This window comes from Dendrobium catenatum, unplaced genomic scaffold (genome assembly GCF_001605985.2).
Source record: "Dendrobium catenatum unplaced genomic scaffold, ASM160598v2 fragScaff_scaffold_1282, whole genome shotgun sequence".
Classification (NCBI taxonomy): domain Eukaryota; kingdom Viridiplantae; phylum Streptophyta; class Magnoliopsida; order Asparagales; family Orchidaceae; genus Dendrobium; species Dendrobium catenatum.
The window spans coordinates 681,002-697,664 of NW_021319744.1; the positions used below are offsets into that span (position 1 = coordinate 681,002).

At 34.5% G+C, this 16,663-nt stretch overlaps 1 protein-coding gene across 2 annotated transcripts in view; it reads left to right on the forward strand.

Moving 5' to 3' along the window:
- LOC110108326 (exocyst complex component SEC3A) overlaps positions 1-14,969 on the forward strand; it is an 84,630-nt gene extending 69,661 nt beyond the window's left edge. For both annotated transcript variants that reach the window (XM_020838920.2, XM_020838921.2), the window contains 3 exons: positions 3,790-3,855; positions 3,938-4,027; positions 14,540-14,969. In XM_020838920.2, the coding sequence (XP_020694579.1) occupies positions 3,790-3,855; positions 3,938-4,027; positions 14,540-14,647 (264 nt within the window). In that variant the 3' untranslated portion in view covers positions 14,648-14,969. The remainder of the gene's footprint in view (positions 1-3,789; positions 3,856-3,937; positions 4,028-14,539) is intronic.
- Positions 14,970-16,663: the final 1,694 nt, after the last annotated feature.

Genomic DNA, 16,663 nt, shown 5'->3' on the forward strand with positions numbered 1-16,663 from the left:
TTTCAGAGCAAACAAATGCACTGCTTCTCCTAACAACACACCTTCGACATAACTAACTCATTTGGTCAATAAAAAACACTGAAATGGAACAAAAAAAAAAACATATTGATACTACGCTCGATTCTGGTGGCTTTCGGTTCTAATTTGGGCTAAGAAAATGAAAGGAGTTAGGATTTTGGGTCCTATGTTTGATGAAAAGAGGGGTCACGAATTGATTTTGGCTCAATATGCGAGGAAGATGATTTGCAACTTTAGGTTTACAAACCATAAGAGATCATTAAAATTTGTGTTTAATGATGGATGCTTGATTTGCTTAATGTGAATGAAGCAAATATAAGGGGATGGTATGTAGATTTGGACTACAAATAAAAATGAGTTTTCTTTGAACTTTTAGATGTTCAAGAGGGGTCCATTCATCCAATTTGGGTTAGGAGAATGAAAGAGAGATAGTATTTGAATTCCTATGCTTGAGGTGGGATTATTTTGTTGTTTTTTTACTCAACAAATAAATTAGTTGGGTGTATGTTTGATCCCCAATATTGCTAATGATCCTCTAAACTTTCTAATAGTCATTTGGGAACTTTCGTACTAGTTTAGGGAATGCACCGAGCAAAGAGTTTGAAGGATTTACAATGGCTTTTAGGCTAAGGAAAATGAAGGATTTTCTATGATTTTTTTGGCTAAATAGAAGAGGGGAAAATGCAACTTAGGAGTTGCAAATTGGGAAAGTTTCTTTGAACTTTTGGTGCTTAAAGAGAGATAATCACTTGCTTAATTTGGGCTAAGCAAGTGAAAATGACTAAAATTTGGGTCCTATGTCTAAGATATCATTTGTTAATTTCAAATTCAACAAATAAAGCAAGAGAAATTAGGATTTTGTCCTAAAGTTCAAGAGTTTATGGCATGGTATGTTTAGGACCTTAGCGAAGTCTAAAATATAATGCAAAAGACAGGAAAAATTCATAAAAGAGATCTCCTATTTTTATTAGAGTTTTTTGAGTTTACTTGGATAGGAGGGATTCATTCCTACAACTTTTAAGAAGTTTTAAGATCAAATTGATGTGATCTAGAGATCCTAGAAGTGCATGTAGGTGATGTGCATTTTAGGAATTTTAAAGAAATAGAGAAATCAACCCTCTTTTCCTCAACTTTGCAAAGTGTTGAACATGAACTTAATTAATCATGCCTTTTGTGGGATTTACAACATTGACCTAAGGAGGTCAATGAGAAGTCTCAAAATAGTCCGAGGCTTTTTATATTGATTAAATTTACCTCCAAGCATTTATGAAATTTCATGAAAATTCATAAACTTCAACATATGCAAATTTCTATACTTGTAAACCACTTTTGTCATGATCTAGGAAAGAGAAACACATACAATTGAACGAGATGAAGTTTAGGAGCTTTCTCATCTGCTTAGGTTATTCAATAGTTCATTCAACCATTTGATTTGAAAATGACATAAATAAGCCTTGGCAACTCATGCATTTGGAGGTTATTGAATGTCGATCCAAAAACCCTACGTGCATTGGCATCCTCCCTTGGATCTTCACATGAGAGCAAACAAGTGAAAATCATCTGATTTTCACTGTTTTGCAGAGAGGACGGCGGGTATTTTGGGTTTTGGAGAGTAAAATACAAGGTTTCTAGGGTCCTAAGGATTTTGGAACGTCAACCACACATCCATGGCTTAGAGACCTAGGGGTTTTTACTAAGTTTTGAGGGATATAACTCATCGGAGTAAGTCACCAACAACCCTACGTGCATTGGCAACCTCCTCGGACCTTCACATGAGAGCAAACAAGTGAAAATCATCAGATTTTCATTGTTTTGCGGAGAGTAAAATACAAGGTTTTTAGGGTCCTAAGGATTTTAGAACATGAACCCCACATCCATGGCTTAAAGACCGAGGAGTTTTTGCTAACTTTTGAGGGATATACCTCACCGGAGTAAGTCACGGTGCTAGCTAATATGCTCTCGCCTTGCAAAGGCTAGATGGAGGAAGGATGAAGCACGAGCTTGCTGTCCAAACCACTCTCGATGTTTTCTTCGTTGTCATGAGCTTGCCAGAGATGATATGCAAAGAGGAGGCAACAACTACTCTCTTTCTTTGGCCTCGGAGGGATAACATCAAGATAAAATGGCCTCTAATTGAAAATAACTCAGCCTAGAGCACCTCTAATCTCATAACCGAGCTCACCCGGATCACTAGGTTCAACCCAGATGCCCAAAGACTCCCTGCTGCCTCCAACGATTGCACACAAGGAAGAGCCAGACACTCGTTCAACCCCAGTCGCATGCAAGGGAGGTTGATATTCTCGTTTTCTTGCTCGATTTGCTCGCCCGTCCTCCATCCTAGACACGCATGCGAGACTCCCGTCTCTGTTCTAGTTCGCACATGTGCAAGGCAGCAAGTCCCCCTGGGCTCTCTCTCTGCTTTGTCTGACCGCACGCACTAAACAGAGGGCACGAGGGGCTTGGACCACTTGACTCTTGCTTGATCTTTGTCCCAGGTGCACACGCACATAGGAAGAAAGAATCCCCGCTCGCTCTACTCTCGGTTTGGATGCACGCATGAAGGAGGAACGAACAACCAATGCCTCTCCTGCTCACGCTCGTCTCTCTTTTTGTTGAAGGATGCATGATGGAAGAGGAACAAATAGAATGCTCTCTCCTGCTCTCTCTATGGACGAAAAGAGGTTCGCTCATCGATCCTCTTGAAGCCGCCCGAATATGCTTCAAAATGAGAACTCACGATCTAACCATTGGGATAGCGGCGCATACTTGAAAATTCAATGAAATCAGAGTTGTTGATTCAAATTTTTTTATTTGTGTCAATTTGAATTTAAATTGGGAGATTGGGCTGAAATCAGGCTCGAATCCAGCTCGATTTGGATCGATTTGAGTCGATTTGAGTTCAATGGATTTAATTGAGTTTATTTGGACTCAATTTGAGTCTGATTCAAATTGATTTGGGTTCGATGAGGTTCGATCGAATTGATTGAGTCCAATCTAGCACGATCTGATCCAATTCGACTCGATCCAAGTCTGGTTGACACATAAAAATGTGTCAACATTGACGTAGACCTTGCAACATAAAGAAGAAAGTCCAGAGTACAAAGAAAAGAGATAATTCCACATACACAACTTGAAGTGATTCACACATAATTTAGATCAAATGAGGAAGAGAAGAGCCATCATTGGTTTCATCAGTAGTTTATTCATCAATGAAGGATTTAAAAGTCCATACAAATTGTCCTATTTACAAAGCAATGTAAGGGAAGAATTATCTTTATTCTTATTTTCTAAAATATGGATGTGACTATCTTATTTTTATTACATTTTAAGAAAATAAGAAAATCGATCAAAATTCGGGCTAGATTGAAGAGGGTCTAAAAAGTTTTAAAGGTGTGTCCGTTATAGCACATTTGTAGTCTTATTTGCTTGACTTGTGGTTAACCAATGAGAAATTGGATTACAGCTGATTGGGTTGAATAATCAGCCAATGTGAACGGAACAATATCAAGGATGCTTACTTAGCCACAGTATGATACATGTATAACATCACAAAACATTTGGTTATCCTCAAATTTCTGAAAACGCTATAAAAACTTGTAAGCATGACGATTTTGCATTATTTTCATGTCCTTTTCTACAGTCACTTTATTCTATTCCTTCCATAGTTTGGGTCAGTGTTATTTTGTTTTCATTTTAGCAGCTTCCTGGCCAGCCACAGCAATCTTTGGTCTGATTGTAGCCTCTGACTAAGTTCATCTTTTAATTATGCAGATTCCTTTCCAGCTTGGGTTATCAAAGATGGATCTCAGAAAGATGATAAAATCCAGTTTATCTGGGGTATGAGCATATCTATCATTCTGCTTCTTAATTTTCAGCAAGCTTTTATGGATAATTTTTGTTTTCTTTCCAATGATGGCAGGTTGACAAGTTAATCAATGCCATGTATAGGAAATTACAGAAGAACTTGACTTCAGAAGAACTATTGCCTTCTTTGTGGGATAAATGCAAGGTATCTCAAATACCTGCATAGTGACCAAATCACCTTTTTTTAATACACTTATTATTTCATATTTTATCTGCTAGAAAATGTAAAAAAATCATTCTTTTTGTCTATAATTGGCAAATGTGTTAATAATGTCCTATTTTTCCACATTTAAAGCATTTAATAGCTTTTCTTGTGGGTTTAGATTTAAACTGACTTGGTTTTTCTTTAGGTATAAATGATTTTTTATGAAATTTCTTTGAATGAGCTTTTAGCTTTTCTTTTTTATTTGTCCTTTGTTTTGCCAAATTTTGTTCAAAGGATAAATTTTGTATTAGAAAAATACAAATTGCACTGGAAATTTAAGTTAGAATTTCAGGCCCCAACTTTTTTTCTCTTATTGTTGCATGAGGCTAACATGCATAAACGATTGCACCTCATATTCTATTTTAGGGGCTGTTTGATTGGCTAAAAAAGGAATGCAATATAAAAAGAATATTTTAGAGTTATTTAGATAAGCATAAAGTAAACACAGATAAATGTTTTTTTTTTGTTTGAAGTAAAATGAATAAAGTGTAAAGTCCAAAGATGGTGGCGATGGGTGACAGCGATCGACAGTGGGTGGTGGCTGCGACGGGTGGGTGCGGCGGATATCCCTTACATATAGTTGTCCATAGGAATGAAAATTATTAACAACATATCATTTTAAAAGCGCAACGATCTTCTAATAATAGATATAAGTCTAAGAGATAGCTCTTAATAATAAAAAAGACTGCAAAAAAAATTATATAGGAAATAATGCATTGTACAAATTGACTCAAACCATGAAATAAAAAAATAAATAAAAGAACACATCCCATCCTCATATGCATCATCATATGCATGTCTAAAAATATTATAATTGAAATTACTAGATGAAATAAAATTAAATAATTTGCTCATGTTATTTATTTTTTTTGGATGTTTTTGTGCTTTATAACAAGTAGATCTCCATCAAACTTGCTCGATTTAGTGAAATCCAACTCCGACAAATTTAGCAATTAATATTCATCAGGCAAATTAAGGCATATATTTTGTGCTTCTTGTATCATTTAATATATTGTGTTAATGCTAGTGTTCCCTGGAAGCGAGGCGCTGTGTATGACCTGAATATAGCAACAAGTGTGCAAGGGCCGTTGCACTGGCGCCTGAATGCAATATTAAATAGGGAAGGGTTCTCATATCATGGGCGAATGTGGGCAAGAAGCTAGTTTATGAAACTAAAATTAGAATAGAAACTTGAAATATGTGTTCCCTTACAGACAAATTATGGAATTAATAGATATTAGGATTCATAAGAAGATAAATATTCTATGTATCTCAGGAAACTAAATGGGTTGAAGAGAAGACTAAGAAGATTGATAGCTTAGGATTTAAACTATGATATTTCTGTAGGAGTCGTACTAGAAATGGTGTAGGTGTGATTATAGATAAGAGTTTGAAGGATAATGTTGTAAACATTAATAGAATTGAAGATAGAATTATGATTTTAAAGATTATTATTGATGTCAAGATTATTAATATTATAAATATTTATGCTCCTCAAGTAGGTTTGGATATGTGTTCAAAATTAAAATTTTAGAATGACTTAGAAGATTTAATATAAAAGATACCTCTTGAAGAAAGAGTTTTTATTGGAGAATATGAATTCATTTTAGAATGACTTAGAAGATTTAATATAAAAGATACCTCTTGAAGAAAGAGGTTTAAATGGACATATTGGTAGAGAGAAATGATTTTAAAAACGTTCATGGTGGCTATGAGTTTAGAGAGACTAATAAAGGTAGTAAAACCATATTAAATTTTTCTATAGTTTATGATTTTGTAATTGCAGACCTTATTTAAGAAAAGAGACGAGCATCTCATCACTTGTGAGAATGGATATAGTAAAACTCATATTGATTATTTTCTTATAAGAAAAATTGATTGTTTATATTGCAAAAATTGAAAAGTTATTTTGCAAAAAAGTTTATGTACCCAACATCGCTTATTAGTTTTGGATTTTAAGATGGAGTAGAAAATAAAAAATAAAGTAAAGCATTATTTTAGGATTAAATGAGGACATTTATAGATTATTAACAAACATATTTTTTTGTTTAAGATTTTAGATTTTAGATTTTAAGATTTTATTTGTGCATGAGAAAGTTAATATTATGTGGGAAAAAGTAGCAAGAGATATTAAAAATGTTGCAAAAGATGTGTTTGGAGTATCAAAAGGGATACTTCTAATAGTAAAATTAGTTTGTGATGGAATCAAAATGTACAAGAAAGGATAAAAAATAAGAAGATTTGTTTTAAAAATTGATTTAGATGTAAAAATTCTTGTAATTGGGAAATATATAAAGATGCTCATAAGGAGTCTGAGAAAGCAAATGCGATGCAAAGATTTTACCTTTTAATTATTTATATAATAGATTAGATAATAAGGAGAGCGAAAGATATTTGTACGAGTTAACTAAACAAAGAGATGGAAGTAATAAGAATTTAGTTCAAGTGAAGTGCATTAAAGATGAAGAACAAAAAGTGTTTTTATTAGAAGAAGATATTCAACAAAGGTGGTTGATATATTTTGCTAAATTTTTCAACAATGATTGTGAGAATAAGATTGACTTAAGTGACTTTAGCGACCTGAATGAAAAATAAAGATTTTTGTTTATACTAGAGTATTAGTAAAACTAAAGTTAAAGAGGTTTCAAAGAAAATGAGGTATGAAAAAGCTATTGGTTCTGATGATATTTCAATAGAGGTGTGGAAATGCTTAGGAGATGAAGGAATTTCTTGGCTTACTAAACTTTTTAATATTATTTTGAAGACTAAAAAGAAGTCAGTTGAGTGGAGAATGAGTATTGATTCCTATTTTTAAGAATAAAGGTGATGCACAAGATTGTGCGAATTATAGAGAAATTAAGTTTGCGTCATACTTTAAAACTATGGGAGATAGTTATGGAGCATAGGTTGCGGCGTGATACTAATGTTTCTCGAAATCAATTTGGATTCATGACGAGTAGGTCTACTATGGAAGCTATACATTTATTGAGAGGTTTGATAGAGAAGTATAGAGAGAATAAGGAGGATCTACATATGATATTTATTTATTTAGAGAAAGCATACGATAAAGTTTCAAGAGAAGTTCTATGGAAAGTTCTAGAAAAATAAGAGGTTAATAATGCTTATATTCAAGTCATTAAAGATATGTATGTAGGAGCTGTTACTTGTGTCCTGACACAAGGTGGCTTGACCCAGTATTTTCCTATTTCAGTTGAATTACATCAAGGATTTGTCTTAAGCCCATATCCTTTTGCTTTAGTCATGGATGTTCTCACCAGACATTTGCAAGAGTTTATGATGCGGACATCCAATTATCCATGCCTATCCGAGGAGAAGCTGAAGATCTACGACCGTCTTCATCCCACATTATCTTAAATTTTATTTGTAATTTTTTTTTATTATGAATTTTTTTGTTTTTACCCTCACTTAAGAGGGTCGTCCTATGTAAGCACTAGGGGCATATGTGTCTTGTTTTAGTTTCTTAGGCCTATATATAAAAGCCCTTGCTTGTGTAATGTAATGATGGATGATTAATAAAAAAAGAATTGGAGCCTTTGTCTTGATCTCTGTGTGAGTTATAGAGAGGAAAAGTCCTATGGGAGGACAACCTTGTTTCCACCAGCCGCAGGATAGATCCGGGCTCGTGGATTGAAGTCCCTTGGGGAGGGCAACGTAGTACCCACCAGTCGTAGGAAGAGCCTGGGCTCGTGGTTTGTATCGTTTTTATTTTATTTGTTCTTTGTTCTCCATCCTCTCATCTCTAGTCTCCGCCATTCACCATCCGTTTTTATTTTATTTAGTTTGATTTAGGCTTACTTTTCTTTTGGATCAAACATCAACCCCTCCACCATCATAGCCAGCCTACCACCTCACCCCTAGCCTCTTCCCTCCACAAATTTTGAATTTTGAATTCAAAATAGCCTCTTTATTACCTTCCTAAATTAATCTATTGTTAACTTGAAAAGTTCCTAATTTGAATTCAAAGATATTTGAATTCCAAATACTTTCCAAATTAACAAATCTATTTTTGGAAGCCTTCCCCTAATTCCTCTAAATCTGAAATCAATTTCAAATTTAATATCAAATCTCATTTAATGCCTTGGATCACGTACATCATATGTGAACATCTCTCCCCTTCCTTTGGCCGCCCCCCTTTTTCCTCACATATTAATTAATTTCCCTCAATTAATGCTCTCAATCAAATCCCGTTCCCTCTAAAATTTATTCTTTCCTAAATTATGCTGTTCTAATTTTGGTAAGTTTTGAATTCAAATTCAAACGAATTTGATATTTCAAATTCTTTCTTAAATCATTTAGCTTAATTTTGGAAGGCCTTCATTCAATTAAGGATTAGGTAAATCAGAAATTAATTGGGAATCAATTCAAATTCCATATTCATTGAACCTAAACACCCTATGATGCGGACATCCGATCATAAAGATTTTCAAAGGAGGAGACGACGATTGATGGCCGAGATCATTCCATCTTATCTTAATTTGTTATATGTAATTTTTATTTTTATTATGAATTTTTTCTTTTTACCCTTAAGAGGGTCGTCCTATGTAAGCCCTAGGGGCATATGTGTCTTGTTTTAGTTTCTTAGGCCTATATATAGGGGTTCTTGCTTGTGTAATGGAAGGATGAATTATTAAGAAAATAAATTTTATTTGCATTCGTGTTCTTTGGAGAGAACTTGGGTGAGATTCTAATGGGAGGGAATTAGAGTTTCCACTAGCCGCAGGATGGGTCCGGACTCGTGGCTTGAAGTCCCTCGGAGAAGAAAAACGTATTACCCGTCAGCTGCAGGATGTGCCCGAGCTCACGGTTGTATCTTTCTTTCCCTAAATCCTTTTCTCCTCCTCCCTTGACCGCCGAACAAAATTCCCCACTTGCCACCGACCGATTCTCTCACAAACCCCTCCAAAGCCGCAAGCCTCCTCCAATTTATTCATATTAATTGCCGACCATAAACCACTCCACCACCACCTCTTAGTCGGCCACCCCATCTCCTCCCATCCTCCTAGCCGTCGGCCACTCCCATCCATTTTTACCTCTTAATGATGATTTCAATCATCATTAATACCTACCAAAATTAGCATACCTAATTTGGGGTAAAAATTAAATATATTTGAAATTCATATTTGAATTTCAAATACTTTTCTAAAATTAACTAAGCTAAATTAGAAAAGTTCTTAAATTTAAGTCTAATTTGATTTAATTACCCTTTTCCTAATTTAGAATCATGATTTAGGAAGTTTTATTAAATTCCCTCCTAATTCCCCTCTCCCCATTAATTACACCCATTATATCCTTCCTTAACCGCCGGCCTCCCTCTCACTTCTCATTAGATCCCAAATTAAATCCCCATTATTTCCTTATGTAGCCTCTTGTTATTTGGAAAGAATTTGAATTCAAATTCAAAATAATTTGAATTCCAAAAGTTTTTTAAGTAAACCAACTCTCATTTAGGAAACCCCTCAAATCTCTCAAATCCAAAATTAATTTCAGATTTAATTATCCCATCACATTTAATGCTATGGTCCACATACATTGTATGTGGACATTTCTCCTCCCTCCTTATATGGCCGGCCCCATCTCTCTCTTATTTTAATTATTTCCTTCCTTATCAAGGAATCTAATTAGGGGAATAATTAATCACCTATTTATCCTTCCCTCCATCTTATTTGAATTTCAAATTCAAATCCCTTAATTAAGGGAAATATGAAATTGAATTTTAGATATTTAATTTTCTTTTATTACCCCCCTTCGTTCTACATCACACTATCCCCTTTCCCTCTCTCTTTGGCCGACCCCTTCCCTCCATTTTTCAATTAATTTGTAAATTCTAAATTCACATGACCCCCCCCCCCCTCGTTCTACATCAGTTTGGTATCAGAGCATAGTTGCTCACTCGGGATGCGAACTCGACAGAGTCGAGCTCTTTTCCACCCCGGGAGAATAATGCGGACATCCAACCGTCCATGCCTATTCGAGGAGCTAAAGATCGATGGCCGTCATCGTCCCACATTATCTTAAATTTTATTTGTATTTTTCATTTTTACCCTCACTTAAGAGGGTCATCCTATATAAGCCCTAGGGGCTTATGTGTCTTGTTTTAATTTCTTAGGCCTATATATAGAGGCCCTTGCTTGTGCAATATAATGATGGATGATTAATAAAAAAAAGAATTGGAGCCTTTGTCTTGATCTCTGTGTGAGTTATGGAGAGGAAAAGTCCTATGGGATGACAACCTTGTTTTCACCAGCCGCAGGATGGATTCGGGCTCGTGGATTGAAGTCCCTCGGGGAGGGCAACGTAGTACCCACCAGCCGTAGGAAGATTGTTCCCCACACCTCCATTCTACATCAGTTTGTTCCCCACACCTCCATTCTACATCAGTTTGTTCCCCACACCTCCATTCTACATCAGTTTGTTCCCCACACCTCCATTCTACATCAGTTTGTTCCCTGGTGTATGCTTTTTACTAATGCAATTCTTCTTGTTGATTTGAAGGTAAACTTGAATTATAGAGGTCAACTTTAGAATCGAAAGTTTGGAAACATTAGTATCACGCGTCATACTTTAAAACTATGGGAGATAGTTGTGGAGCATAGGTTGCGGCGTGATACTAATCTTCTGAATTGATCTAAAACTGAATATATGGAGTGTAATTTTAGTAGTATTTGATCTAGTGGAGGGATTGTGACTTTGGGCGATCAAGTCATTAATAAGAGTACATATTTTAGATGTCATGGGTCTATTGTTCAGAGTGATAATGAAATATATGAGGATATTATTAGTAGAATTCAAGTTTAGTGGTTGAAGTGGAAGAATGCATCGGGCTTGTTGTGTGATAGAAAAGTCCCCCTCAAACTTAAGGGAAAATTCTATTAGATGGTGGTGAGACCTGCAATGCTTTATGGTGCAGAATGTTAGCCCTTAAAAGAGAAGTATAATATTAAGTTAAGTGTTACAAAGATGAGGATGCTCTGGTGGATGAGCAGCTTTACTTTTAGAGAAATGATACAAAATGAGCACATATGTGAAAAGGTTGGAGTAGCTCCAGTGGATGATAATATCAGAGAGAGTCACCTTAGATGGTTTGGTTACATAAAATGACGACCTTTCAATGAGCCGATTAGGAAAGTAGATATATTAGATTTGTCTTGTGTTAAGAAAGGTAAATGTGAACCTAAAAAGACTTGGTTAGAAAATATTAGAAATGACCTTTCTTTATTATATTTAAATGAGAGTTTGACTCTTGACAGAATACAATGGAGAAAAAAGATTCATGTAGCCGACCCCACGTAGTGGGATAAAGGTTTGATCTTATTGTTGTTGTATTTTGTGCTTCTTGTAAAGTAATTTACAAACCATAACAAATAGGTTTGTCATACCAATGTATTAGTTCTTTGAAGCATGCATTTGAAGTGAAGCAACTTCAATGCAATGGGGCTCCGCTTCACTTCCATCTCAAGCGATCTTGGTTGGTGAACCATGTGCTTTGTGCATGAGAAGCATTAGCGGTTGATGTAACAATGATAACATCTTCTACCTCTTCCTCATCTTTGATCGACTTTGTCTCCATCAAAGGTCACTTTGGTTAATAAAAAAAAAAAAACAAAGAGTTGATGAGGTGATAAACCCACTACATATGTACCTTGTTGCTTCCCTGGCAACGATCTATGCCACTGTAATCATTATCAAGGGTTTGGGGTTTTGTTCAGAGAGGAAGGAACAAAATTATTTCTTTTTTTTTAAAAGGAAATTTGCAAACTATTTCTTATTTCATTGACAAATTCACATGAAAATTTTACACGAGAAATATCCTAAAAACCCTAGGTCTTTTTATCAGATTTATGTAGGTATTTTCCCTCAAATTCCTCTTTAGCTTTCTTATTAAGTTATAAATATCTTTTTTATCATCTCATGTAATCACAATATTATCCACATCCATATCAAATGTGCGAAAACTTTGTAACCAACTTTCCCTTATTTGTATTCTAATTAATTTATAGTAGAATTGAATTTAGTGAACTATACATAAGGAGATTGGTTCAAGAATATAGAGAGATTTTCTTTGTTTGCAAACTTTTCGAATTTTTCTCTTTAAAAACCCATGGATTTTTTCATGTAAACTTTCTCTTCTAACTCACCATTTTAAAAATATTTTTTATGTCAAGTTGATGAAATTCCCTATCCAAATTAGAAGCAAGAGATAACATGACTGGAGTTGTATTTAGTTTCACAACAAGAGCAAAAGTTTTTTCATAGTCTATGCCATATGTTTAAAGTTTAAACAAACCCTTAAGCCATCAGTTGTGCCTGCACTGTGATCTATTATGGTCCCATGAACTTTGTATTTTACAGCAAAGATTCATTTACTTTTAATTATCATTTTTTCTCCCGAACCATCAACAATGTCCCAAGCTCTATTTTCATGAATTCTTATTTCCTCTTGATTGGCTTTTTTAGTTTTTTTCATTGTCGCAAAAAACTTAACAAATGTTTCTTGTTATAACAAACCTTATCAATCATGGCAGTGAATGTTATGAATTGAGATGATTACTGAGTTTGCCAAATAATCAGTGATTGGGTGTTTGAACAAGTTCTTGCTCCTTTTTTTCTCAAAGAAATAAGTAAATCCAGGTTGGTAATTTCCTTTGAACTGTTTTCTAGGTTTGTCGATTGATTGCTTTGAGTTTTGGGTCTCCTTAGGTTACACCATATTTTGCTTTTCTAAGATGAGATCTCCTTTGGACTAGTAATTTTAGAGTTTGGACAAAGAGCCATTTATGAAATTCAAAACATGTTGAAGTTTTGGGGTATTTTAATTGATTGGTAGTAAGATAGTAGAACCTTGTGATGATCTTCATTGTTAGGTGTGTTGGGGGTAGAAAGATTGTTTTTAAAAAATGGTGGCATTGATTGAGATAAAAAATGTTTATATGGTTGGTGAGTATGTGTTGAGGAATATTCAGCTAACTTTAGATCAAGTCTATTGCAAGTACACTGATAATTGTGTACATAGATTTGAATGATGCATTTAAATTTTCGGTGGAAGAGAATTGATTATTTTTGTGTGAGGGTGTATTGATCATAAAGAATTCTTAAGGCTGTTTGAAATTGAAGAGTTCCGGATGGTAAACGGTTTATCATCTGCCAGCACTAGTCATGTGTGGTTAGGCTTAGCCACTCTTTATCTCTTCTCTCTCCATCTTGAAAGTTGCTAGAGGAGAGTATTGAAAATCAAGAACGCTCAGCATGGGTTTTGATGAGCTCGTTATCACTAAGTTTTATGCTTTTCACTCTTCAAACTCAAACAAATGATTCTTTGATGTTGAGAAATGGTTTCATCCCGATTAATCTCCCTCGAACTTCATCAAGAGTAGGAATTAATCATTGGCTAAAATTGAATACACACTCCTTTTCAAGAATTTACCTATATTTTTTGCCATTTTCAGTGCAGCTCAGTCAATGTCATAGAATGTGTCCATTTCTTACCTATTCCATTAGGATATTATAGCATTCGATTTCAATTTTGTTACTCGTCGAGTGGTACAAATTTTTTATCTAATCTCAAAGCATTGGGCCATATTTTCGAGATTCAAGTCTATCTTCCAGATAGTTCCCAAATTTCCTTGGCAATTTTAAAGAATTAGAATGTTCTTCCAATTTTGGGCTCTAGGTAGTCGATAAGCCACACAATGATGATAGAGTTTTCAGCTTCCCAAATATTATAATTTGGTGTATCTTTTGATTGTTAAATTGTAGTTCCTGTTATGTATTCGCCTTTCTCTCTTCTTTTAATTTCAAGCATGATTGATTGGTTCAGCTAGAAATATTGGATTGGATTTCCAGACTTTCATTTCTAGAAGCTAACTCCATTAAGCTTGTGCTAATAACAAGAGATTTATCTTCATAGTCGGGAGTGGAGGATGACCACTAAACTGTACAAGTTGATGCCATTGCTTTTATGGTCACTGATTCCGCTATGGATGAACTAGTGGCCATGCTCCTTCACAAAAGAACGGGGAGCATCAAGATTTTTGTGCTCTGATACCATGAACATAACCGGAAAGGAAGAAACAAAACTTATTGTTTTATTTCATCCAAAAATTACCATTTATATTTTATTCAAAAACATGCTTAAAATGCAGGAAAGAAAATAAAATATAATCAATCTTAATTTACATAATAATGTTGGTTATAGCTTTCCATATTGGTGAATCCAATAATTAATTCTTCCATAAGAGTAGCAAGAACAATTGTTGGTGGAGATTAAGAATGAAAACTGAAATTGTAGAGGGAAAAATTGGGAAGAATTAAGAGATTTTGATTTCAAATTTTGTGTTTATATGTATGCCATTGGATATCTATGTGATCTGATTCAAAGATACCAAGCTCATGCAAGCTTTGTCTAACCGCTGATGTAATGTCCTGACACTGCAGAAGGAGTTCCTGGACAAGTATGAAAGCTTCGTTCAACTAGTTGGCAAGATATACCCAAATGAAGCAATTCTTTCTGTTGCAGAAATGAGAGAGCTTGCTTCCATGTAGACAGATAACTTCTCAGCGTATTTCATCTTTTATCTTGTTTAATTTTTGTTATTCAATTTACCCCTTATTTTATGCTGTTGTTTGTTTCAATCATTTTTGGCTTATATTTCCATTTTCATATTCTGTTATCTTTTGTCTTCTATCTAGCTCGCTGCCTTGTAATTAAATTTATATAATCTCCCCCATCTTTTCTGAGTCTCAGGTCAAGTTCAGTAAGTCAGGTAGTATTGGCCTCCAGCCATTAGCAAGCTCTGTTCAGTCTACAGTGTCATGTAGCAGGAAACTCTCGTTTCACCTTGCATTAAGCTTTTGTTATTTACCTGGAATTTATTTATCTAAAGCTTTATCAAACTCAGATGAGAGATGTTTTGCATACTAATAAGAGAAATCCACACAATGATGTTTAACTTGGTTGGTGGGTGAGTACGGTTGGGAACCCCTTAACCCGTACTCGATTTGTCTTAAGCGGCAGCGCCTCTTAAGTGTGGCTCAATCAAGTGCAGGCCAGGAGGTATATCTGGGTGACGTGATGCGTCTGGATTGGTGTCCGGACGAATCCGGACACCCGACGTAATAATTTTCCCATAATCAAAGGGCTGCATAACTGATTAGCTAGAGCTTCAACTCTATTTGTTAAAAGATAAGGATATTTTGGTCCAACTAAAACTATATAGCCTATTTCAAATACATTTCTCTAATTTCATCATATATATATTTGTAATTGAGATTTTCTTAAACTTGTGGGATTCATTAATTTTTTTTTGATCCAAATTAAAAAAAAAATTATCCACCAATATTCTAAGCAATTGTTCATTTCCTCCATAAATCTAAAGTATACATGTTTAATAGCCGTTAGTTTAAGGCTTCGTTTGAGATGGTTTTCTTACTGCTTCTTAAATTAGCTTTCTAGTGCAAAAAATTATAATTTTTATTCTAGAATGTTGCTTTAAGATGCAATAATAAAGCGTCCCAAACCCAAACGAAATCTAAATGTATCGCAAATAGGCCAAAGCCAAATAACCAGAATTTAAAGAGCCCCTAATCCCTAAACAATAATAAAAAAATGCTCTTACTATTATATTATTCCTTTTAAGGAAATGTAACAGCTACTGATGAAAGGATGTAATATTTCATAACTAAGTAATAAATTAAGATCATTTTTTTTTCTTTTATTTATTTTTAAATATATAATAAAAATATATTTGATACACTAAAATTTTTTATTTTTATTGAATATTACATAATACAGTGACAAATGATGGCAACCATCAACAATAGCCACAGGCAATGGTCATTGTCAATTATCGATGAATGCAGCTGAGGACAAGGATTGTTGATTAGCCCGCATAAATTTTTATTAAAAATTAAAAGCATTTTTTTATTATTTTTTAAAATACAATGATTCATTTTCAAAAATAAAAAATAACTAAAAATACTAACAAAATATATTTAAAAATATAAAATTAAAAATTGATCCCAAATACTGTGAGGTGTTTGGTTGGCTGGCAAAAAAAAAACAGTAATGAAAAATGAATGCATGATATCTTTTGTTTTTATTTGATTTTAAGTAAAATAATTGCAATATAAAATCCAAAGAGGGTGATGGTCGGCGATGGCCAATAGCAGTATGTGGTGGCAATAGATGGCAGTGGTTGTTGACAATTAGTTGTGGCCAGCGGCGAACGACAATGGGTGGTGGTCGATTGCGAGTTTGTTGACAGTTAACAACGACAGGTGGTGGCGGCCATAGTTGATGGTCGGCGACGACGGTGGTCTACGGCGACTACGGTGTTGGCTTACAATGGTAGTGGTAGTTGACAGTCGATGATGGGCGATGGGTGGTGGCGAACAACAACAATGACGATGATTTTATTGTGTATTTGAAAAATATACAATAAATTGATAAGTTCTAAATACGCCAAAAATGAACTATAGGGTAAATTCCAAAATGTTACGCTAGATTTAAATCAAACATCTACATTCTCAAACCCCCTACATACTTCAAACCAAAACAAC